The following is a 24,114-nucleotide window of genomic DNA, read 5'->3' as shown; positions in this document are numbered from 1 at the left end:
TATTGTTCCATTGACATTCTCCATTCCACATTATAAAATATTTTGCTGTTAAGCTGTTTCAGTTAATAAATAAATTATTTTCACCACATTAGACAATTGCATTACTAGATGAACTAAATATTTTATTTTTAATCTCTAATTTGATTGTAATTGTTTTTTTTATTATTCTTTTATTGGTGCCGAAGACAATTTATCTCTGCTAGTCTCTGATATTGTACTTGTATGTAATTTTGTATGTATATATATTGTATATTTTACAGACTTTTTATATCTGCATTCAATAATGTAAGTGGTGAAATCACAAAAAGTATGTTTAAAGTTTCATAAGCGCAATTTGTTCCTACTGTAATAAAACCTCTGATTTGTAAAACAATTAGTGATGTACCTGTGGTTTCTTTAATCTTAGAAATCCGATGGCATCCATCTCTCAAGGTTCCAAACAATGGGTCTGCATTCCCTGACGTATGTGCAATAGGTACACTCATCCTGTGACAAACAGAGTCACCTTGTTGATGCAGTTCTGGATATGATGCCCCATGGTTTGTAAGCATAGATTGTCTTTCATCTGAGTTTATATAACTCCCACTCTTTACTGATGCATCAGAGAGAATATGTTTAACATCAGAAGTACACAGTGGAGACTCAACAGGGGTTGCACATGAACTGCTACCAGTACTACAGCCTGCATCCACTGAAGAACACTGGGAACTCTGAAGAGAAAAATGTCCTTCACTTTGGAACGATGACATGTTCTTGGCGATGTGGTACTCACAAATCCTGTTTATGCTCTGCTCCGTGTCTACTAGCTTAGAAATATTTTCTGCAGATGTATTGTCATCTTCAGAGTTACCAAGGTCTTTGGAAGAAGAAATGAAAGCTGCATTGGAAATAAATATATCCTCTTGTTCAGCAAGAGCATTTTCAGTATGTACATCGTCCTTGCTATCACTTTCAATTTTTCCTAACCCACAAAGCCTTGGCAATGTCTTAACATACACTGTGCCTGCTGGTAGTTTCTCTATTGCTCCCTTCTCAGTGGTGTTATACCATCTTTGATTGTCTTTACGAAAAGCAGTTCTTTCCAAGTTAAAATTACTTAGCTGTTGACAGTCCTTTGAAGGAAGTGTTTCAAATTTTGCTTTTAATTCACTATCATTTTCTGTTCGTTTACCTACTTGTTTTTTGACTGTAACGTTTATATCAAAATGAGTCTTTATTTCTGTGTCTGGTTTATTTTTTCTTTTGCAAGCATACACCAAAGACCCCATTTGCGTTTTGTTAAAGTAGTCGGTGACAGATTTAATCTCCATAGTTTCTGGCTCCATTTCTATGTTGTCAGAATGAAGTATTGGTTTTGAAGGCACAGCTTTTGATTGAAGTTCCACTGCCTGCCGATTTGTTAATGAGGATGAAAATTTAACAGACATACATCCAGTTTGGTTCTTAGCTAAAGAAATTTCAGTCTGTTCTGTCAACAGAGTCTGATGTCCTTCACTGCTCTGCAGAACTGCACGGGCTGGATTTTCTGTTTGTTTCTGCGCTGAAGCTAGTTCTGAACTCTCTGTCATCTCGGAGGAATTTGTCTCATTTCCAGAATCGGAGGAAGATTCAGGACTGTATGCTCTTAACAGTGTTACACCTGTATGCCAGAAAAACAGAGAAGCGTTTTAGTAAATGTAGCACATTACTACAGGAATATTTTCGATATGATCTACGTTGTTTTACACCACGACCATACCTTTTTCAATAACATTTGCCTTTTATATAAAAAGCCAAAAATCATAAAATGAATGGCAGGTCCAATGGATAAAATAAAAGATGACTTGAAAATGAAGAATCGTAACACAAATAAATGGAAAACATATGATGACTCAAAGGGATGATATGATGGGTGTTGTACGCTAATGAATAAATGTCACAATGGTGAAAGAACCTGAGGTGTCATCTGCTTGGCTTTCTTCCGAGACAGCCAAATCTTGCATTGCTTGAAGATTTGAAACTACCGCTTCTTCTAGGATTGTCTCACATTTTTCGTCTGCACTCGTTGGAACGGCATCGATAAGAGACACAGGAATGTCATCATTAGACATACTAACAGCAGACGCAGACTGAGCCTGGCAGTCCTCTTCATCAGAGCTGTCTCTGAAGCCAGGAGGAGGAGCAGCGATAGCCATGTTCAAGGAATGCAACAAGAAATCATCTTCGTTGTCATCCCCTTCAGGTGGTGGAAGTGAGGTCAAATCAATGATATCATCACTGGATCCTGACATGCTAAGAATATCTGTTCTATTATCCTCTGGCACTATAACATCTTCCTCACAGCTTGCCTCATCCTCATCCTCAACATCATCTGTCGTTTCAGAATAACAGATATCATGTAACAGAGGTTCTTCAATCCCTTCTGTATTTCCAAACATTTTAGCCTCAGAAATATTTGCATAAACAGCGTTAGCAGCAAAATGAATGCTTTCAGCATCTGACGTCAAGTCTAAGTCTTTAATGTCATTGGCATTATTTAAATAAATTACATTTTGTTTGTCTAACATGTCAGGGCTTTCATCCAGAAGTCTTTCATAACCAAGTGTCTGTGGGCTTATGGAATCCAGGTTGTGATTCCCAAATATAAAAGACACTTTTGCACTCCTGGGAGAGTCTTGTGCTGTGCTAGAGTGTTCCAGCCCAGAGAAAGATACCAATGATGTCTGGCTTACACTGAGGCTGTTTTCTAAATCTATATGGTCACACTGTTTGGTTAATTGCTGATCAAGTTCTCCTGAATTAAATGTAGTCTCTATGTACAGACTCCGACGGTCTTTGTGACATAGCGGACTATCTGAAACATCTACATTTCGTTGTTTCAAGTCTGTATATATTTGATGTACTTCCTGATTTTCTTCAAAAGCAAAGATGGTTGATTTTGGTAAATAGTTCCAATCACAATCATGATAGTTAAGTTTAGTTCGAATTTCATTTCCTAAAAAAAATAAAAAAAATAATAGTTAACGACAAATATTGATTTTTTTATTTAGATTAATTTAAAAAAACAGTCACCATGTAATATTTTAAAGGAATAAAATATATGAATTTACCTGCTTCTCGATTGGCTGTGTTTTTATTTGCCACATTAAAAATTGATCGTCTTGAATCAACCAAGAGTCGGTAATAACCTGCTGTTAAGCAGGCTAAATTCATGGCATCAGATGATTCCATAAGCAGCGTTATAGGCTGTAAATAAAAAGATTTTTATATAAAAAATAATTGATCATTATTTATTCTATGGTAAAATAGCATATGATTTGGTCCAATATGAAGGCTGATTTTCTAAAATTTTGCAGAGACTGTAGAGATCACCTATGCCGAGAACTCTTCACTATAAAATGGCCTTGTTTCCATCTCTGACCTTTAAAAACAATGTTGTTTCTATCAAAACCGATCAGTTAAGTTGGAAGTGATCCAACCAGATATTAACTGATATGGCAACCCATGTGTGTGGCCAAATTGATTCATGGGGGAGAGGACCACTTAGTTATTTTTACAGAACTGCTTCCCAAGTTCTCATCCCAACTTTGCATTTTTCATTGTTACAAGGCCTTGTAGTCCTTAGTTGCATGGTGGTAATTAGCACCTTTACACGTGTGCCTGAGTTTGACACTCATTTCATACTTTGTTTTAGAATTTTTTTATTGTTTAGGGTTCTATTATTAATATTATGCTAGTCTAAATAATGGAATTTAATGACCTGGATACATGCTGTCTACAATGCATCATTTTCAACATTGCCTGTAGAGTTCATGAAAGTTATGAAGATTATGTTATAAAGATCTGTAGGAGCACTCATTAGGTACATAGTAAACTATGCTGCAGAAATGCTTTGAACGCTATGCTAAAAGCTAGGGCAAAATACAAAATTTTGTCTACACTTTTAACATACTTTTAACACCTGTAAGTGCCTGCCGTTAAAGTGAAATGCACAAATGAACAGGATAGAGTAGTAGCCTATACGTGGAAGTGGTTACATAAATGAGAAAATAAAAGTAAAAAACACTTTACTGTTATTTATAGAATGTTCAGATATACTGCTAGATTGTGTTGTGTCACTGATGATGTTCATCAAGATCCCAAATATCTTCCAACCAATCTTACATTTTGCTTTAAGGACTGCCAGCAATAATGAAAAAAATATGGTATTAAAAATGGTAGGTCACACAATGTATTATTGGTTAGCACTTCTGCCTTACAGCACTGGGGTCATGAGTTCAATTCCCGACCATGACCTTATCTGTGAGGAGTTTGTATGTTCTCCCCGTGTTTGCGTGGGTTTCCTCCGGTTGCTCCAGGTTTCCTCCCACACTCCAAAAACATACTGGTAGGTTAATTGGCTGCTATCAAATTGACCCTAGTCTGTGTGTCTGTCTGTCTGTCTGTGTATTAGGGAATTTAGACTGTAAGCCCCAATGGGGCAAGGACTGATGTGAGTGAGTTCTCTGTACAGCGCTACGGAATTAGTGGCTCTATATATATTGGAGCTTACAGTCTAAATTCCTTAACATACACACACACAGACAGACACTATTAGGAAAACTTGCTAATGGTAGGGTTTTTCCAAACGTATTTCAAGTAAAGTGACCAGAGAGTTAGTACTGAATTTACACTCCTTAGCCTTACTTTATTTCCTTGTTGTTCCTATCTTTGCTATTAAATAGCTTTTCCTTTGGTATTTTCTAACTGTCACTTGGGCTTTTATGCCTACATATTGGAGGTCCCCAGGTATCCCCTCTGCAACTCAATCGATTAAGGAACTCTATTATATTATGAGAATGGCTTCTTCGTAGACAGTCTCTGTCTATATTTCAACCAGAATGGATTTAAGTCTACAATGGCACCAAAATTATAATTATGCAGCCCTATTAAATTCAGCAAAATCTACATTATATAGTGTTGATGTTCCACATTCTCCTCCTTCCCCTTCCTTTACTTATCACCCTATCCCCTGTTCTTCCAATTATTTATGTTTCAAATTGAAAACGTCTTAAATATTCTTTAAGTAAAGATTACATAAACAAAAGTGTGATGTCATTGCATGCACAGAAAAAAACAGATATTCCCCTGGAAACAATTCCATTTCTGAACAAAATTGATGAAATAAACGGGGCAAGAATTTTTTTTACTTACTTTCACATCAAGAACATGAAGCTCTACTCTAACTGTTACATCGTCTTCTGTAAACATCTCAATCAGATTGACGTGGCTGAAATCCGCGAGTAGGGCAACTAGGTTGGTCTTTGTGTTGATTACATGGCTGATGCCATACCGTGGACCAGCTAACAAAGTGACATCTGAATGTTTTTCTCCCTGCTGTAAATACAAGGAAATAAAAGGGTTACCTTTTTCCAAATCCTCTGGTGGTCGATCTAACGCAAGGTTAAAAATAAATGGCACCATCAGTAATAAACATTATACATGCATTTGCTGATTAAATGAATATGGATAGGTAAATGCATTTAAATCTAAAGCAATGAAGCAACATGTATATTTGCGTAGCTGTGAAATTCGATAAATTTCCTCGTCTACTTGCTCTAGGAGACATGGGAAATTGCCAAGGAAATATTGATGGCACTTTTACTAGCTTTCACAATTAATTTCACATTGATTATTTCTGCAACCCTTTTTATGCAGTAATAAATTATAGACAGACTGAAAATATGAACACTGTATATAAACTTTTCCATAAAAAAAATCACTTACAACCAATTTTGCTTTAAATACACGTCCTCCATATAAGCGCAGATCGCTAAGGAACTTCAGATAGTGCACTTTGGCTTGTAAAGCAGACAGCTGTAAAGATAAAAGGAAAGGGACAGTTTGTTTATCCAAATCATGGTATTGAGTTTTTCATTGATTCAATTTTAATTATTGATATCAGTAAACATTATGGCAAAGTTTCTTTTGCTGCTTAATAGTATTTAACATAGTCCATAATTAAGGATAAGTTTGTAGGCTAAAAAAATATACGGAGAATTCAACATTATATAAATTAGAGAACATATATATGTGAGAGAAAAAGTGCAGAATACAATCTCAGTTACTGCAAATCAGGAGCAGTGTCTTATACTGCTCACCCAATTACAGATAAAAGACTGTTTCTGATTGGATGCCCAGCTATTAAGTAGTTGAGCTCACCAGGGATTAATACATTTTGTGTCGGTGCTCCACGGGATTGACGTTTCCACCCACAGGTTGTTTTTAAAATTCCTTATATGGATTACATTTGAGCAAGAAAAGAAGAAGAGTTTAGATAAGCATTTAGTAGGGAGGCAACATTTAATAACTAATTATGAGGGCCATATTAATTTATATAATATAATAACAATATAAATTTAAAAATAAATACAAGTGGGCACTATTATTGGCTTTAAGAACTGGGGAAATATTAATGAATTATTAAGTACTGAGGCAACATTATTTATTTAATACTGGGGACATATTCTTTCTTTTATTTATGTTAGTTCTCAGCTTTTGTAGTGCACAGTTCTGCTACTATAAACTTTCTCCCAAGCTCCAGCATGCAAGAACAGTCATGGGATTACATGCTGGCACATGTAGTATCACAAGTGCTTGCACACTATTTTTTACAGTATTTCCCTGGTACCCTCCAGCCAGGGGTACCAGGTGGGGCCCAGTGCTACTCAGGATAAGGCCTGTCCTCTCTAGATGCGAGAGACAAATAATTTTTTCAGGTCATACATAGAGGGGTGGGCCCAATGCTGAAAAGAGGTAAAACCAGTGCTCTAAGTGTGCTTGTATGAGATGGTATAACATACCGGTTCTTCTAAATTCGCACTGTCTCTGGAGTTTCTCGACAATCTGCAAGTATGTATTTTACTTGCAAACTGTTCAAGCGCAAATATGCTCCAGTTCTGCCACAGCAGAATGCAAGGCTCCATTGATCATTTTGTGGCTGAGCAGTCTCATCAGTGAGGGTGGAGTGGAGCTCCAGCCCTGCAGCAGTGTGACCTACTTGGTCAATCAACTGTCCCTTCCTGCACAGATAGTGATGTTCTCAAAAGGGTCCTGTCAGGACTGCGTAAGTCTGTGTGATAACTTGTCATGTCTGTGTGGTTCTGTGTTAGAACCTGTCATGCCTGTGTAGGTCTGTGTGAGAGCATATCATGCCTGTGTAGGTCTGTGTTAGAGCCTGTCATGTCTGTGTAGGTCTGTGTTAGAACCTGTCATGTCTGTGTAGGTCTGTGTTAGAGCCTGTCATGTCTGTGTAGGTCTGTGTTAGAGCCTGTTATGTCTGTATAAGTCTGTGTTAGAGCTTGTCATGTCTGTGTAAGTCTGTGTTACAGCCTGTCATGTCTGTGTAGGTCTGTGTTAGAACCTGTCATGTCTGTGTCGGTCTGTGTTAGAGCCTGTCAAGTTTGAGTCTTCCAGCTTGTGCTCAGCGTTTAGCTTCTATATGATAATGTTGTAATTTTCCAGGAGTGAGTAAAGATATGATGGAGGATCATTGGTCATCTTTGATCTGTGAAGGATAAATTCCAACTTCATATTAAAGTACTGTTCCAACACTGCTTGTATGGCAGCACCCATGCCAAACTGTTTAAGAAGGTGGGCTACTTTTGAAGGATTAAAGACAATTATTAAGGGCATATGCACCTGAGCATAATTAATTCCATTTTGCATCAATTTCATGTGTGAGGAGTGATGGAGTGTTCACATAGGGATGACTGTTCTCCATGGAGAGATGCTGATGTACTGCATATGGCACACTTTCCAAATTGCATGACAGAGCAGCGACAGGGAAATGTAGAATCTGCGGTTTCATAATTCTACCTCCATGATGCAGGATAGTAAATCTGGATCTGATGTGTGGGGATTTGCAAACAGCATCAAAAAACATCCTTTATTACTCTGTCCTAAAGACATTGTATATATCTGTAGTACATAAGCTGTTGATTAAGTGTCAACAGCAATTTAACTACAATTTCAGCGTGGCGGTTTTATTTAATATATATTTAGAAAGTAAAAACAGCAAATACTCTGCTCTTGCAAATGATCAATAGAGAAAAGTTTGTCTTTTACTTGTTTAGGAGTCTTGCATAGTTGAGTCTTGAACATATACATTTATACATTTATTCAGTTGCATCCCTTTTGAATGTATGCTCACAATTTCATTGTGAGCATGAACCACTCCCAATTTCTATTAGCCAGGTCATTATTATATCTTGTTTATTTTTATTTGTGCGAAGCATTGAAAAAGGCAATAAATATATAAAGAAATGACAATACCAGACAGAAAAATGCATGAAATTACTCCAATACATAAAATCTGTTTCCCGGATGATGACATGTTGGAAACTTATGTTTGCCCTAAACCCTTTAAATGGGGTAAATGTATCAAACTGCGAGTTTGCCAGCGTGTTGAAATCGCTGGTCATCTCTAGCGATTTTGAGCGATGTAAACACTCCCGAGTTTAGCTAACTCTCCTGTGTTTGGAAAACTCTCCTGTGTTGTAACAGTGAGTTGTAAACACATCACTGTTACACTGCCCCTGTCATACAGCTGCCGGAGCTCCAGCAGCTGTAAAAACTGTAAAGAACAGATCAAAGTGAAAAAAAAAAAAAGCGTGGGGTCCCCCCTCTATTCCAGCTTAACCCTAGTGCTGCCTCACTAGTGCTGGTCCCGTGAAAATCGGGGAAAAATTTGGCGTGGGGTCCCCCCGATTTTCACTTTACCAGCACTAGGCAAACCAGCCAGGGTTGGCGGCACTATAGCAGGGGGACGCGCGGCAGGGGTCCCCCTGCCATAATGACTAACCAACCCTAGACTGTTCAGCGCTGGGCTGGATTCCCTAGGGAGTGGGGTCCGCCGAAAAAAACGAGCGGATTATGGCAGGGGGACCCCTGCCGTGCGTTCCCCTGCTATAGTGCCGCCAACCCTGGCTGGTTTGCCTAGTGCTGGTAAAGTGAATATCGGGGGGACCCCACGCAAAATTTTTCCCCGATTTTCATGGGACCAGCACTAGTCAGGCAGCACTAGGGTTAAGCATGAATAGTGGGGGGACGTCACTTTTTTTTTTTTAAAACTTTTGTCTGTTCTTTAACTTTTTAACACTGCCAGGGCAGTGTAACAGTGATGTGTTGATACAACACGCTGCTATCAAGCAGCGTGTTGTATCTGGCGTGTTTAGAAGCAAACTCTCCTGAGTTTGCTAACTCGCAGCTTCATACGTTGAAGACTTGTATAGCTGCAGTGGCAAACAGTGGTGAGTTTGATCTCTGGCGATTTTGCAAGTAGCGATTTTGACAGAAGCAGAACTCTGGCGATTTTGTATGAAAACTCAGCTTCATACATCGGTGAGTTTCAACTCTCCCGAGAAAATCGCTGGTGTTGCAAAATCGCACTTTGATACATTTACCCCCATGTCTTTTACACAAAATATTCTGCAGCTTTCCAGTTCTACCACAGAACAAAGTAAAGGCAATCCCCTACACTATTCATGCATGCCTCCCTTAGAAAAGTCATGTTCCTTGGGTAAACTTCCGTCCACACAGTTCATTTATCATATTTCCCACTTCAGTTTAACTTTGCATCCCCTACATTTTCTCAAATAATCAGTTCACTTTTCTTGGAGGGTTCAAGAATACGAATAAATTATTGCATTGTGCAGGAAGAACTAATTCTAACTTTACCCATAAGTAAATTAAAAATAGTTAAACTTTTGATCAGTTCTCTACTTTTCTACTTTACTATACTAAGGAGTATATTTACTAAATTGTGGGTTTGAAAAAGTGGAGTTGTTGCCTATAGCAACCAATCAGATTCCAGTTATCATTTATTTAGCACATTCTACAAAATGACAGCCAGAATCTGACTGGTTGCTATAGGCAACATCTCAACTTTTTCAAACCCGCAGTTTAGTAAATATACCCCTAAGTATCTGGGGCTAAACGCTATCTCGAGTATGGGTAGTTCCATTAATTGACTTGAACATCTGATGAGCAAAACATTGTCTTATAAATAATATGTATATATTTCTAACAATTGGTCTAAAACCTTGTAATTTAATAATGTGGCAATTCAGTATGTGAATTTCTAGTACTTAAGAAATAGTACCAGTGTTGCCTATAAAGGAGGACCACTGAGAACAAAGTTCCTTGTAAGGAATTATTTGCCCAAGACCAATAGAATTTCATATAAACATGGTCTCTAAAGTCCAGGCTCTAATATATCAGTATGGGTGGATATGACAGGGCAATGTTCCCATGATATCCATTCATTAATAATAGGGGTGTAACAGCAGTAGCAACTGCAACGGAGCGTAAGGACTGTGGGACCCTATAGCATTCCCTTTTTGCTACATTTGGCTATTTGTTTCTTCTCATCTATTTGCGACTGATTTCCTAATATTTAACTTGGCTACATCACTGACTATCTTTGTTTGATGGTGTTAATGATAATGGATCTGTTTTCTCTTCAACACTTCATCAGCAGCCTAGAGAAGAGACTTGCTTGGGTACTACAACCTAGAGATGATCAGAAGCTAACCCCATGTAATCTTGCAGTTATCTCAGGAGTACCTCTGAATCTCTATGTACCAGGTGTAGCCTGGGCGAGTCTCTATAATTCAACCAGATCAACATATTGTTACATAGAAACATAGAATTTGACGGCAGATAAGAAATACTTAGCTCATCTAGTCTGCCAACTTTTTATTAACCTTTAGTAACCTGAAACCCCATTTGGTCCTTTAATCTTTTTAAGGATAACCTTATGTCTATCCCAAGCATGTTTAAATTGCTCTACTGTATTAGCCTCTACCACCTCCGATGGGAGGCTATTCCACTTATTCACTACCCTTTCTGTAAAGTAGTTTTTCCTCAAATGTCCTCTGAACGTATTTCCCTCCAGTTTCAGTGCACGTCCTCATGTTCTAATATTTCTCTTCCTTTGAAGAATGTTTCCCTCCTGTACCTTGTTAAAACCCTTGATATATTTGAAAGTTTCTATCATAACCCCCCTTTCCCTTCTCTATGCCAAACTATACATATTAAGATCTTTTAGTCTTTCTGGGTACGTTTTAGTTGCCCTTCTTTGTGCAGTCTCTAATGTATTTATATCCTTCTGGAGATATGACCTCCAGAACTGAACACAGTATTCTAGATGAGGCCGTACCAATGGCCTATACAGTGGCATTATTACTTCTTTCTGCCACTGATTCCTCCACACCACAAAGGCAAATTATGCAAATTTTTTAAGGTCTTTTAATGCATATGCAACAGGAGAATTTGCCTTTGGTCAACTAAGTCAGGGGTGCATTTAATAAAGCAGATGGTGGATAGGACTAATAGGCTGCTATCTTGACTCCTTGGGTCAAAATGTGTCTGGAAATTCTTTTGAAATCTTGGAAATGATGAGCATGTGTGGTAAGCCTCAAAAATGGAGAGCATATATTAATGCTTTGTAACATTGTGCATATGCATATTTTTTTCAGTATGTAGCGGGTAGGTTCAGTTTAAAATTGCAAAAATGGAATAGACAACCTTCAGTACTTCAGCGAATATCTCCTCAAGCAGCAGATGCTTGCAAAGTATCATGGGAAATGTAGTGTAGCAGCTGGAGTGCCAAAGGTTGATTAAAACTATTCTAGTCAATTATTGCAGACCAAGAGATTTCAATGGTTTTTGCAATGCAAATATGTCCACATCTAATGTTTGAGTAATGAATTAATTCTTCACTTACTCTTGGACGCAGAGAAGTGAATCCCATACTTTGCACATGTTATACTATTTTTTACATGCTCTGATTTCTTATAATTAACTTTCTTTAGAGGTAAATGCTTTACCTTTTTGCCCGGAGGGACCAGATTTTGATTAGCTTTGACAAGGTGTGACAGCGCTTTCTTTATGTTCTTTTCTTTCATGCTTTGTAACACAGCAGATGGAAGGAAAGTCTCTAATCCCCATTCTTTTCTACAGGAAAAGAAAAGCATTTAAAAGTGTTTATTGTCATATTTATATCTACATTAATTTACAGTTCAGCAGATTCTCCAGCAATGCAATGCTAGCATAATGTTAAGTACCAAACAGCTACCTACTTTCAACCACAAATAGGCACAAAGGTGATTATGACTGGATGAACAACCCACAACTATACCTTGTATGTAAGCAGAAACTGTTTTCCATTTCATTTTCATTAGACATAAATTACATGTTGAACTGTAATATTCACATATGTTGTAACAAAATGTAAGCCTGAAAAATTGTAACGAAATAGTTTGGGCCCTATCGGATCTATTTATTATATTTATCTCTTTTTTTTATACATGCCAATATTAATAGTTGTCACTGGTTCCTGCAAACAAATAACTTTAATTCTACTTTTGAGCTCTATAACATATCCAGCCAGTGAAAAATACCTATTAAATCTTGTTTATTTATTATTAGAGCAGTGTTTCCCAACTCCAGTACTCAGGGACCCCTAACAGTGAAGATTTTCCAGGTCACAAGTAAAATAATTAGTACCACCTTTGGATCTGTGCTCCAGCAAAGAGATATGGAAAACATGGACTGTTAGGGGTCCCTGAGGACTGGAGTTGGGTACCAGTGGTCTTGAATCTGCAAGGGTGGACTGGACCAGGGGGCAGAGTGCCCCCTGCCGCCGGGGTGTTTCCATATTGGTCCAGTTCTGCAGGTCACATGTGATATTTTTTTTACATACCCTAATAACATGCTGGAATTGCCCAGCACAGTTATGACAACCCTGTGCATGCCAGGGGTACAGCTTGTTTACATAGGGGGTGCAACCTCTTTCTGTGCACAGTGCACATGTGCATCCCTTAAACCTACCTCTGTGCTTCCTCCACTGGGTAAGTAGTTCCTTGGCAGCTTTCCTGCCCATGCTTCCTTATTGCTCTGCTGCCTGCATCCCCTCCTCCATGTGTCTGTTTTTCTCTATCTATCAACTCCTATCATTGTCTTCCCCTTTGGGTTTTCTCTCTGTCTCCAATTTTTATATGTACCTTCCTCCTGAGCGTGCGATCTTTACTCCTCTTTGTGTGTCTGTCTCTAATTATGCATGTGCTCCTCTGTCATCCCATCTGTCTCTCTTTATCCCCCATCTTTGTGTTTCTGTGTCTCTGTGTCCACATTGCAGGTATCTGTCCTTTCTCTCCTCCATTTTGTATGTCTGTCTGTCTCCATTTACCCCTCTTATTATATTATACTTTTCCTCTGTTCCCCTCATAACCCACATTTCCTATTGCCCTGCACCGTCTCCCACCTCTCCTTCTTCCAGTTATCCCCTCTTACTTTCCTCCTCCTCTTATGCTGAAGTTGGAGGTATCCTGGTGGCTGTTGAACAGAAGTGACGTGGATAAACCTGAGAAGGGCAGTAAGCACAATCTTTTGAGCTACTGAATAGAAGACATTACAGATCCTATTCATAAAGGTCAAAAACCCCATTAGCGCACTCGTTAATGTGGAATTAAGACACTGCCAGTCAAATGCATGAACTAAAAGTTAGATTTATTAAAAGGCAAAAAGCCCTATTACTGGTGATAACCCTGCTATCGCCAATGATAATCCTTGATGGAGGAAAGAGTCACCAACTTTCGCAAGTAAAGGCATCCCATGTGAATTAAAGTAATTAATTCACATTAATTAAGTATTACAACGGTACTTGTACTGCTACAATACCTGCTCTGTTATCACCATCTCATATTGGTGATAACAGATTACAATAATGTTAAAAATGCTCTATTCTTTGAGTAAAACATTTTTATTGTATAAAGGTTTTAAATATTTTTTCAATTTTTTTAAATCAATGTTATCTATTTTTAAACTTTTTAGAAAATATTTTTTCACTTTAATGGAACTAAAATCCCAAATCTTGCAAGATGGCTCAAGCATGCGGACATCTGCAAAGAGTGGCCTGGCTAAGAGGTAAGTTAACCCTTACCATTACCAGCCAGTATATTACCACTTAACTGCCCTGGTAATATTTTCTTTACAGAATGTGAAAACAAAGGCTTTTTTACCAATGTGATATTTACATATTGCCATGAAGGGATTGTTTATGCTAAATAGTTCACTATATTTTTGCACTGGATCTCTATGGCTTTAAACATAAATAAAATTCATCAAGCTACCTTGTCATTTTGATAATACTAGTTTGACTAGTGTTATTAAAATTATGATGCAATGAAAACACAAATAATTTATAAATACCTGCTTTAAATGTAGTTATTGTGACACAGGTCTTTTAATAATAGTGAAAGACCTTAAAATATCCAACTTGCGATTGCATAGCATATTTTTTTTGTATAGCAAAGCAAGCTTCCCACATGGATGGACTACACTATTCAGCACTGCCAGGGCCATCTTAACAACATTATGGGCCCCCGGGGCAAAGCAGTGCATCGGGGCCCCTACATATATATATATATATATATATATATATATATATATATATATATATATATGTATAGAGATACAGATACAGATATAGATATAGATAGATAGAGATAGAGATAGATAGATGTACTTGCTCAGTGACCCTTGAAGGTTTTTTTTGCAGTTTTTTTTCTTTTTGAAGAATTATTTATTCTCATTAAGAGCCCTGCCTATGGGCCCCCCTTGCCTGTGGGGCCCCCGGGCACCTGCCCATTGTGCCCAATGGAAAAGATGGCCCTGAGCACTGCTCCAGAGAAGCTACAAAGGTGAAGCAGACAGGCCAGAATACAAGCTGCAAGGTAGGTGGAATTTCAGTCAGTGACACTTAACTTTTATCAATGCCTCTGGCTCTTCCGTGTTGTGGAGCTACAAAGCAAAGGGCAAGCTGGAACCTATGGAGATCCATAGGTTACACTGTATACAGCCAGCCACATAATATGCTTAAAATGGAACTGTCATCATAGAGAGGGGCCAATGCTCATGCACTATGAGCCAGTGCTGTGTGCTCATCCCCAGGATAAAACTGCCAGCCAACCACTGACAGTAGAAGGTGTAGTTGCCAACTATCGGAAAATGTGTTGTCAGTCATTACAAAAATAATTATAATTTTTGCTCCTCAGTAAAAAATTGTCAAAAATTGACAACCGAAATAATGACACCCTACTAATTACACTAAATTACACATACCATGTACTACACTTGGTTTGGGGACCTGAACAATGTCTTTGAACCTTTAGATACAGTTAATGTAACCCCTTGTCCTCAGGACTGATCCTAATTTCAGTATTTGATGCATCTTAATTTCATGTTCCCCATCTGCATACCTGTATTTGTGTTTAGTATGTTGGAGGATATTATATATGAGATATAGTAATGAAAAAGTATGTTAATGGCTTCAAACTTTTGCTGCAGCTAATTATTGTAAATAAGCACTGTACAGCAACATGAAATAGGATTTCTATATATACTTACTCAATGTATTTCAGAGAGATTTTCTGTGTTTGCTTAGTGGTGACTGTTGCAATGTACATCTGTAATGCTGCTAGTCTCAGTGCAATATCATATTTCAACTCTGGTCCAAATCTCTCTTGAACAACATCATTGCAACTCTGTAATAAGCCAACAGATGGGGTATCAGGCTCAAATTTCCACAATACAGCATACAGTATTTTCAAATGAATAGGCATAACAGTGAAGCAGTGCACTACATAAAATTATTTGAACTACACTGGAATGCCATGCATTGTGTTCTTTTATAAGCAAACACATTTATGATTATATAATTTATAATTTAATATCTAGAAATAAAATCCATTAAATGCATTAATGAAAAATGGTAAAAATCAAAATTGCTGGATAAGTTATTATTTATTGTAACTCAGTTTTTCACAAATACAAAAACCAAACATTGTACTTTAAATTGACCAATGAAAAATACACCCATAAATCAAATCAGTTTTGGATCATGTGTCAATGTAGAGAATAGGTTAGATCTTACCTGCACATATAAATATTCAAAGGCAACAGGATCCCTCCGGAGTAAATCAATTGGATCCTTTGGAACAAAACTAATTCTAAATAGGCATCTCATCATGTGCGAGCTGGGTCTTTGAGTCACCTAGACACAATCCAACAAATATGAATTGAATTATATTTCTAGTAATCAAGTTTTAAATTGTTCATTTAAACAATTCTGTTTAATCCCCTGTCGTGAACATAGAGAACTTATAGCCATAAGGGTTAACCCATCCCATAATTGTGGGGAACAAGGCCTAAATCATAACTGCACTGTAAATGTCACGATCTGCATCCTGCAGCTCCTGTCTGCCAGGTACTTTGTTGGACCTTTGTATATATTTGTATCCTGCCTGTAGTACCACTGTCCACCAAAAGGGCCACTGTGGTACTTAGACTGCTCTTACCTGCCAGAGCTGCCTCGTTATTTCTGGAAGTTTAAACACCTGCCTCTGGGCTATATAAGCCTGCCTGTCCCAAGCAACCTTTGCCAGATCATCTGTTGTAATTACCTGTGTTGCTGTGCCTGTTCCCTGGCTCCTGTTTGCTGCCTGCTCTCTGAGTCTCCAGCACATTTATCCGCAGATCATGTCAGCCAATGTGACTACTCCACTATCCTGTGATAACGCTCTGCAGATTATTGCTACCTGTTCTCTGAATCTCCAGCACATCTATCCGCAGATCCTCACAGAAACTGTGACTACTCCACTATCCTGTGATAACGCTCTGCAGATTATTGCTACCTGTTCTCTGAAGTTCCCACGACATCTATCTGCAGATCATCACAGTCACTGTGAATACTCCACTATACTGTGGTAACGCTTTGCAAATTACTGCTACCTATTCTCTGAATCTTCAGTGCCTTGCTCTGCAGACCGTAGCACCTTGTGTGCCATCTCTACCACTTCGTAGTAAAGTCCTGCGGGCCATCGCATTCTGCACCTGTGATCCACTGTGTTCTTTAGCTATTTCTGCCATACCCTATCGTACTGCAACCTGAAACCTCTGTAATCGGTGTTAATAAAAAACACTTAATTTAAGTACGCACTTTCTGTGCTTCTTATTGGGAATCCTGATAGTAAATATGGTATATCAAATGAATCCATTGATAAGTTGAGCTACTAAAGTGTAAAATGTGAAGCCAGAGAGTCTGTTGTGTATGTCTTTGGTGGCTCTGCACATCCCAGGGTTAGCAGTGTCATCTGTAGCAGGTTCAAAGGCCCCTGCGGTGAGAAATTCCTGGCCTGTTATGGAGTTTTGACACCTGAACAGACTTTTAGGAACCGCTCAGTATGGTGTCTGGCTCAAAGAGCCCATGTGCTGACTTGGCTATACTTTATATAAACAAGAATAATTCAGTTTTAAAATATGCCACTTTAAATCAATAAAAGTAGTCATCAACCACATATTCCTCAATGGCATTATGAAGAGAACTTCATATGTCAAATCAAGAATTCTGCCACACAGAGAAATTGAGGAAATGAATATAAGCTCAAACTGACACAGTGTACCTAACCTTGTTTGGTATCAATTGATGGGTAAATTCATAGGGGATCTATTATTAATACAATTGGGTCTGACGTTCCTCAGTAAAGTTAGGTCACATAGTAGAATATGGTAGCAAATCAGGCAACATGCAAATGGTGATTGAAAAAAGTGTCACAGACCACAACCCCTGGAGTCCGGGACAGGTGTGGAAGTGTATTTAAAAAGATATGGCCAGCTATCAACAAGTTGACAGTCTTTTTGGAAAATCAATCCACATTGATAAGCTGTCCATCTTCCAAGCTAATTTCCCATGGCAGAGATTATACTGTAAGTGATACTCTGAACTTATTCCCTTTTATTTTTAAACTGTTTTCCTTGTGTATGTTATGTTAATTGTTTTTTATATGTGAATGTCCTGTACCTTTGTATATTAAATCTATAAAATGAATAAGTGGCTTCTTTGATACTCTAATGAATCCATTAGCATGTTAAGAAGAATATAGCTCGACCAAGTTAACCCATTGAATGTCGGTGTGTAATTTATTAATACATTTGACTAACAAGCCTAGTGTGTGCTTGCATTTACATTTGTGTAACAGTCTGGAGGTGTGATGAGTTAACCCTTTGATTGCTGGTGTGGGTTTTGCTAACCTGTGGGAAGCCAGAGGCCTTGTGTGCAAGTGTGGGACAGTATTTTTGGGTCCTATTGCCCGTATTCAGTAGGTGGTGGCAAACCTGAAGTGTGTGGGGGGTGTGAGAGCACTGTGTTGGGGCGACTCAGTAGGTCTATAACCTGTGTGATAGGTAGAGAGAGAGACTACGGGCTGGAATCTTGTGTAACCTCATACAGCAAACACCCAAAGTCACAGAAGCTGTGAGCGTGTTTGTGACATCCCCTAACATTCTCTAGTAGGAAGGACTATTTTGGGGGCCAGTAGTGTAATTATGAACTTATATTTACAGTGAGTGGACACTTAATTATGTATGCACTGTATTACAGGCCAGAAGTTGCCACTATTCCCCTATGCACAACATTTTAAACTATGATAAAAGGACAAATGACTAATCTGACCATATACAAGTCGCAAATATGAGAAAAACAATTAGGCTTATTTACTATCATTGCTCAAAGGTGCACATTTGCATTAAAACCACAGCAAATCAGCAATATAATTTTTATCTGTCTAGATCGGACATGTAAAACTCACAGGCTGCATGCAGCCCAAAAGCATATTATTTTGCAGCCCAGCCAGGGCTGCAAAAAAATAAGCAAAAGCAGCATGGAGGGCACAGTGTGAAACGGGAGGCAGGTGAACGGGAGCAAAAGCAGCATGAGGGCACAGTGTGAAACAGGGGACACAGGTGAAGGAGAGCAAACGCAATAGGAGGGCACAGTGTGAAATAGGGAAGACACTTGAAGGGGAGCAAAAGCAGCATGGAGGGCACAGAGTGAAACGGGAGGCAGGTGAAGGGGAGCAAAAGCAGCATGAAGGACACAGTGTGAAACAGGGGACACAGGTGAAGGAGAGCAAACGCAATAGGAGGGTACAGTGTGAAATAGGGAAGACACTTGAAGGGGAGCAAAAGCAGCATGGAGGACACTGTGTAAAATGTGGGAGACAGATGAAGGGGAGCAAAAGCAGCATGGAGGTCAAAGTATCAAACATCGGAAAGAAAACATTAAAGTTTATTTTTGTCTTTTCTTAATAATAAACCTTACAAAATTGCATATTAGACTTTTACTTTTTCTTGTGGCCCACACAATCTTAGACTTTAATTATTTTGCCCATTTGGGGTTTTGAGTTTGACATGCCTGGTCTAGATCCAAGTTAGACATTAAGGTTGTTTTATAAAAATTAAAAAGTGCGAAAAACACATGACAAAATAATCCTTTGTGACATGTTTAGTTAATGTGAGTAAATGAACAAGATTATTTAAATGAGATAAAGGGGCGGATAGGACACATTCAGAAGGGTTGTTCCCTACTTTTTAGCAGTGCACAGATACTTTTTCCTCCCAGAAAAAGGTGCTTAGGAGGTGCCAGTGATCTGGAATGCCCCCTAGCCTGACAATGGAATTACTTTTTTTGCCATCTAGGCACATCTGATGTGGGCATGCACAAAGATTCCCATGTAATTAAAATATTCAAACATTCAAACATGCCAGCGTTTCTCACTCTCTTGATTAATTAGAAACATACATGAGGAAGGAATGAGCAGTGTTTTAGGTACAAATGTGAAATTGTAAAATTAGGTTTGGACTGATTTGACAGGAACAATTCCTAAAACTGGAATATGGGCATATACCTATGCCAGTGCGAGGCAGATAAGTACATATTGTCACAAATATAAAATGATTTTGAGGGGGACATTTTTTGCACAATTGTAAATTAACTTTAATTCGTGTCACTATTCATTTTTAGAATTTGTTGGATGTTTTGTAATTTTAAGAGTATATAATTCATTTTGGGAATAAAACTGGAAGTTCTCTTATGGTGATCATCACTAAAGAATCAATTCCTGAAGCTCCTCTTTTATCCCACATGGGGAAAGTGTGTATAATGTAGGGATGAACGCGCTCGGATTTCTGAAATCCGAGCCCACCCGAACGTTGCGGATCCGAGTCGGATCCGAGACAGATCCGGGTATTGGCGCCAAATTCAAAAGTGAAACTGAGGCTCTGACTCATAATCCCGTTGTCGGATCTCGCGATACTCGGATCCTATAAATTCCCCGCTAGTCGCCGCCATCTTCACTCGGGCATTGATCAGGGTAGAGGGAGGGCGTGTTAGGTGGTCCTCTGTGCTGTTTAGTTCTGTGCTGTTTAGTTCTGTGCTGTTTAGTTCTGTGCTGTTTAGTTCTGTGCTGTTTAGTGCTGTGCTGTGCTGTGCTGTGCTGTGCTGTGCTGTGCTGTGCTGTGTTCTGCAGTATCAGTCCAGTGGTGCTGTGTGCTGTGCTCTGTCCTTCTGAGGTCAGTGGTGCTGCTGGGTCCTGTGCTGTGTCCTGTTCAGTCCAGTGGTGCTGTGTCCTGTGCTCTGTGCTTCTAAGGGCATAGTTATTTCCCCAATATTCCCCTGTGTTTAAAAAAATAAAAAAAAGTTTTTTTATAAAATACCAAAAACTACTTTAATATTTTTTAATTACCACAAAATTTTCACAACCAATCCTGCAGTATAAGCCCATTGGTACTGCAATATTACCAAGTTCACACATTCAGCAGTAAAAGTCCAGTGGTACTGCAATATTACAAAGTTTACACATTCTGCAGTATCAGTCCAGTGGTGCTGTGTCCTGTGCTCTGTCCTGCTGAGTTCCGTAGTGCTGCTGGGTCCTGTGCCGTGTCCTGTTCAGTCCAGTGGTGCTGTGTCCTGTGCTCTGTGCTTCTAAGGGCATAGTTATTTCCCCATTATTCCCAAGTTTGTAAAAAATAAAAAAAAAGTAAAAAAAAATAAAAAATTAAAAAAAAAAATAAATATATAATAATTATAACCAAATTTGCAAAACCAATCCAGCATTATAAGTCCATTGGTACTGCAATATTACCAAGTTCACACATTCAGCAGTAAAAGTCCAGTGGTACTGCAATATTACAAAGTTTACACATTCTGCAGTATCAGTCCAGTGGTGCTGTGTCCTGTGCTCTGTCCTGCTGAGTTCCGTAGTGCTGCTGGGTCCTGTGCCGTGTCCTGTTCAGTCCAGTGGTGCTGTGTCCTGTGCTCTGTGCTTCTAAGGGCATAGTTATTTCCCCATTATTCCCAAGTTTGTAAAAAATAAAAAAAAATTAAAAAAAAAAAAAAAATTTAAAAAAAAAAAAAATATATAATAATTATAACCAAATTTGCAAAACCAATCCAGCATTATAAGTCCATTGGTACTGCAATATTACCAAGTTCACACATTCAGCAGTAAAAGTCCAGTGGTACTGCAATATTACAAAGTTTACACATTCTGCAGTATCAGTCCAGTGGTGCTGTGTCCTGTGCTCTGTCCTGCTGAGTTCCGTAGTGCTGCTGGGTCCTGTGCCGTGTCCTGTTCAGTCCAGTGGTGCTGTGTCCTGTGCTCTGTGCTTCTAAGGGCATAGTTATTTCCCCATTATTCCCAAGTTTGTAAAAAATAAAAAAAAAGTAAAAAAAAATAAAAAATTAAAAAAAAAAAAAAATATATAATAATTATAACCAAATTTGCAAAACCAATCCAGCATTATAAGTCCATTGGTACTGCAATATTACCAAGTTCACACATTCTGCAGTATCTTGTGCTACATATAATGGAGACCAAAAATTTGGAGGATAAAGTAGGGAAAGATCAAGACCCACTTCCTCCTAATGCTGAAGCTGCTGCCACTAGTCATGACATAGACGATGAAATGCCATCAACGTCGTCTTCCAAGCCCGATGCCCAATCTCGTAGTACCGGGCATGTAAAATCCAAAAAGCCCAAGTTAAGAAAAAGTAGCAAAAAGAGAAACTTAAAATCATCTGAGGAGAAACGTAAAGTTGCCAATATGCCATTTACGACACGGAGTGGCAAGGAACGGCTTAGGCCCTGGCCCGTGTTCATGACTAGTGGTTCAGCTTCACCCACGGATCTTAGCCCTCCTCCTCCTCCCCCCCCTACAAAAAATTGAAGAGAGTTATGCTGTCAGCAACAAAACAGCAAACAACTCTGCCTTCTAAAGAGAAATTATCACAAATCCCCAAGGCGAGTCCAAGGGTGTTGGTGGTTGTCAAGCCTGACCTTCCCATCACTGTACGGGAAGAGGTGGCTCGGGAGGAGGCTATTGATGATGTAGCTGGCGCTGTGGAGGAACTTGATGATGAGGATGGTGATGTGGTTATTGTAAATGAGGCACCAGGGGGGGAAACAGCTGATGTCCATGGGATGAAAAAGCCCATCGTCATGCCTGGTCAGAAGACCAAAAAATGCACCTCTTCGGTCTGGAGTTATTTTTATCCAAATCCAGACAACCAATGTATGGCAATATGTAGCTTATGTAAAGCTCAAATAAGCAGGGGTAAGGATCTTGCCCACCTAGGAACATCCTCCCTTATACGTCACCTGAATAACCTTCATAGTTCAGTGGTTAGTTCAGGAACTGGGGCTAGGACCCTCATCGGTACAGGGACACCTAAATCCCGTGGTCCAGTTGGATACACACCAGCAACACCCTCCTCGTCAACTTCCTCCACAATCTCCATCAGATTCAGTCCTGCAGCCCAAGTCACCAGCCAGACTGAGTCCTCCTCAATACGGGATTCATCCGAGGAATCCTGCAGCGGTACGCCTACTACTGCCACTGCTGCTGTTGCTGCTGTTAGTCGGTCATCTTCCCAGAGGGGAAGTCGTAAGACCGCTAAGTCTTTCACCAAACAATTGACCGTCCAACAGTCGTTTGCCATGACCACCAAATACGATAGTAGTCACCCTATTGCAAAGCGTATAACTGCGGCTGTAACTGCAATGTTGGTGTTAGACGTGCGCCCGGTGTCCGCCATCAGTGGAGTGGGATTTAGAGGGTTGATGGAGGTATTGTGTCCCCGGTACCAAATCCCCTCGAGATTCCACTTCACTAGGCAGGCGATACCAAAAATGTACAGAGAAGTACGATCAAGTGTCCTCAGTGCTCTTAAAAATGCGGTTGTACCCACTGTCCACTTAACCACGGACATGTGGACAAGTGGTTCTGGGCAAACGAAGGACTATATGACTGTGACAGCCCACTGGGTAGATGCATCCCCTTCCGCAGCAACAGCAACAGCTGCATCAGTAGCAGCATCTACAAAATGGCTGCTCATGCAAAGGCAGGCAACATTGTGCATTACAGGCTTTAATAAGAGGCACAACGCTGCCAACATATTAGAGAAAATGAGGGAAATTATCTCCCAGTGGCTTACCCCACTTAGACTCTCATGGGGATTTGTGGTGTCAGACAATGCCAGTAACATTGTGCGGGCATTAAATATGGGCAATTTCCAGCACGTCCCATGTTTTGCCCACACCATTAATTTGGTGGTGCAGCATTACCTAAAGAGTGACAGGGGTGTGCAGGAGATGCTTGCGGTGGCCCGCAAAATTGCTGGACACTTTCGGCATTCAGCCAGTGCCTACCGCAGACTAGAGGCACATCAAAAAAGCTTGAACCTGCCCTGCCATCACCTCAAACAAGAGGTTGTGACGCGCTGGAACTCCACCCTCTATATGCTGCAGAGGATGGAGGAGCAGCAAAAGGCCATTCAGGCCTACACAGCCACCTACGACATAGTCAAAGGAGTGGGGATGCGCCTGAGTCAAGCGCAGTGGAGACTGATTTCCGTGTTGTGCAAGGTTCTGCAGCCATTTGAACTTGCCACACGAGAAGTCAGTTCCGACACTGCCAGCTTGAGTCAGGTCATTCCCCTGATCAGGCTGTTGCAGAAGCAGCTGGAGAAAGTGAGGGAGGAGCTGGTAAGCCATTGCGATTACAGCAAGCATGTAGCTCTTGTGGATGTAGCCCTTCGTACGCTTTGCCAGGATCCGAGGGTGGTCACTCTTTTAAAGTCAGAGGAATACATTCTGGCCACCGTGCTCGATCCTCGGTTTAAAGCGTATGTTGTGTCTCTGTTTCCGGCGGACACAAATCTACAGCGGTGCAAAGACCTGCTGGTCAGGAGATTGT

The 24,114-nt window shown here is 39.5% G+C and overlaps 1 protein-coding gene across 1 annotated transcript in view; it reads right to left on the bottom strand.

The window, feature by feature from the left end:
• Positions 1 to 24,114, bottom strand: part of FRMPD4 (FERM and PDZ domain containing 4) — a 402,711-nt gene that overhangs the window by 17,735 nt on the left and 360,862 nt on the right. Inside the window, exons 9-16 of the mRNA XM_075194815.1 lie at positions 15,956 to 16,075; positions 15,430 to 15,566; positions 11,850 to 11,976; positions 5,746 to 5,835; positions 5,173 to 5,355; positions 3,090 to 3,225; positions 1,934 to 2,974; positions 386 to 1,639 (exon numbers count right to left, since the gene is read on the bottom strand). Coding sequence (XP_075050916.1) covers positions 386 to 1,639; positions 1,934 to 2,974; positions 3,090 to 3,225; positions 5,173 to 5,355; positions 5,746 to 5,835; positions 11,850 to 11,976; positions 15,430 to 15,566; positions 15,956 to 16,075 — 3,088 coding nt within the window. The remainder of the gene's footprint in view (positions 1 to 385; positions 1,640 to 1,933; positions 2,975 to 3,089; positions 3,226 to 5,172; positions 5,356 to 5,745; positions 5,836 to 11,849; positions 11,977 to 15,429; positions 15,567 to 15,955; positions 16,076 to 24,114) is intronic.

This window comes from Mixophyes fleayi, chromosome 2 (genome assembly GCF_038048845.1).
Source record: "Mixophyes fleayi isolate aMixFle1 chromosome 2, aMixFle1.hap1, whole genome shotgun sequence".
Taxonomy (NCBI): Eukaryota; Metazoa; Chordata; class Amphibia; order Anura; family Limnodynastidae; genus Mixophyes; species Mixophyes fleayi.
The sequence above is the reverse complement of the archived record's forward strand: the minus strand, read 5'-3'. Positions and strand labels throughout refer to the sequence as shown.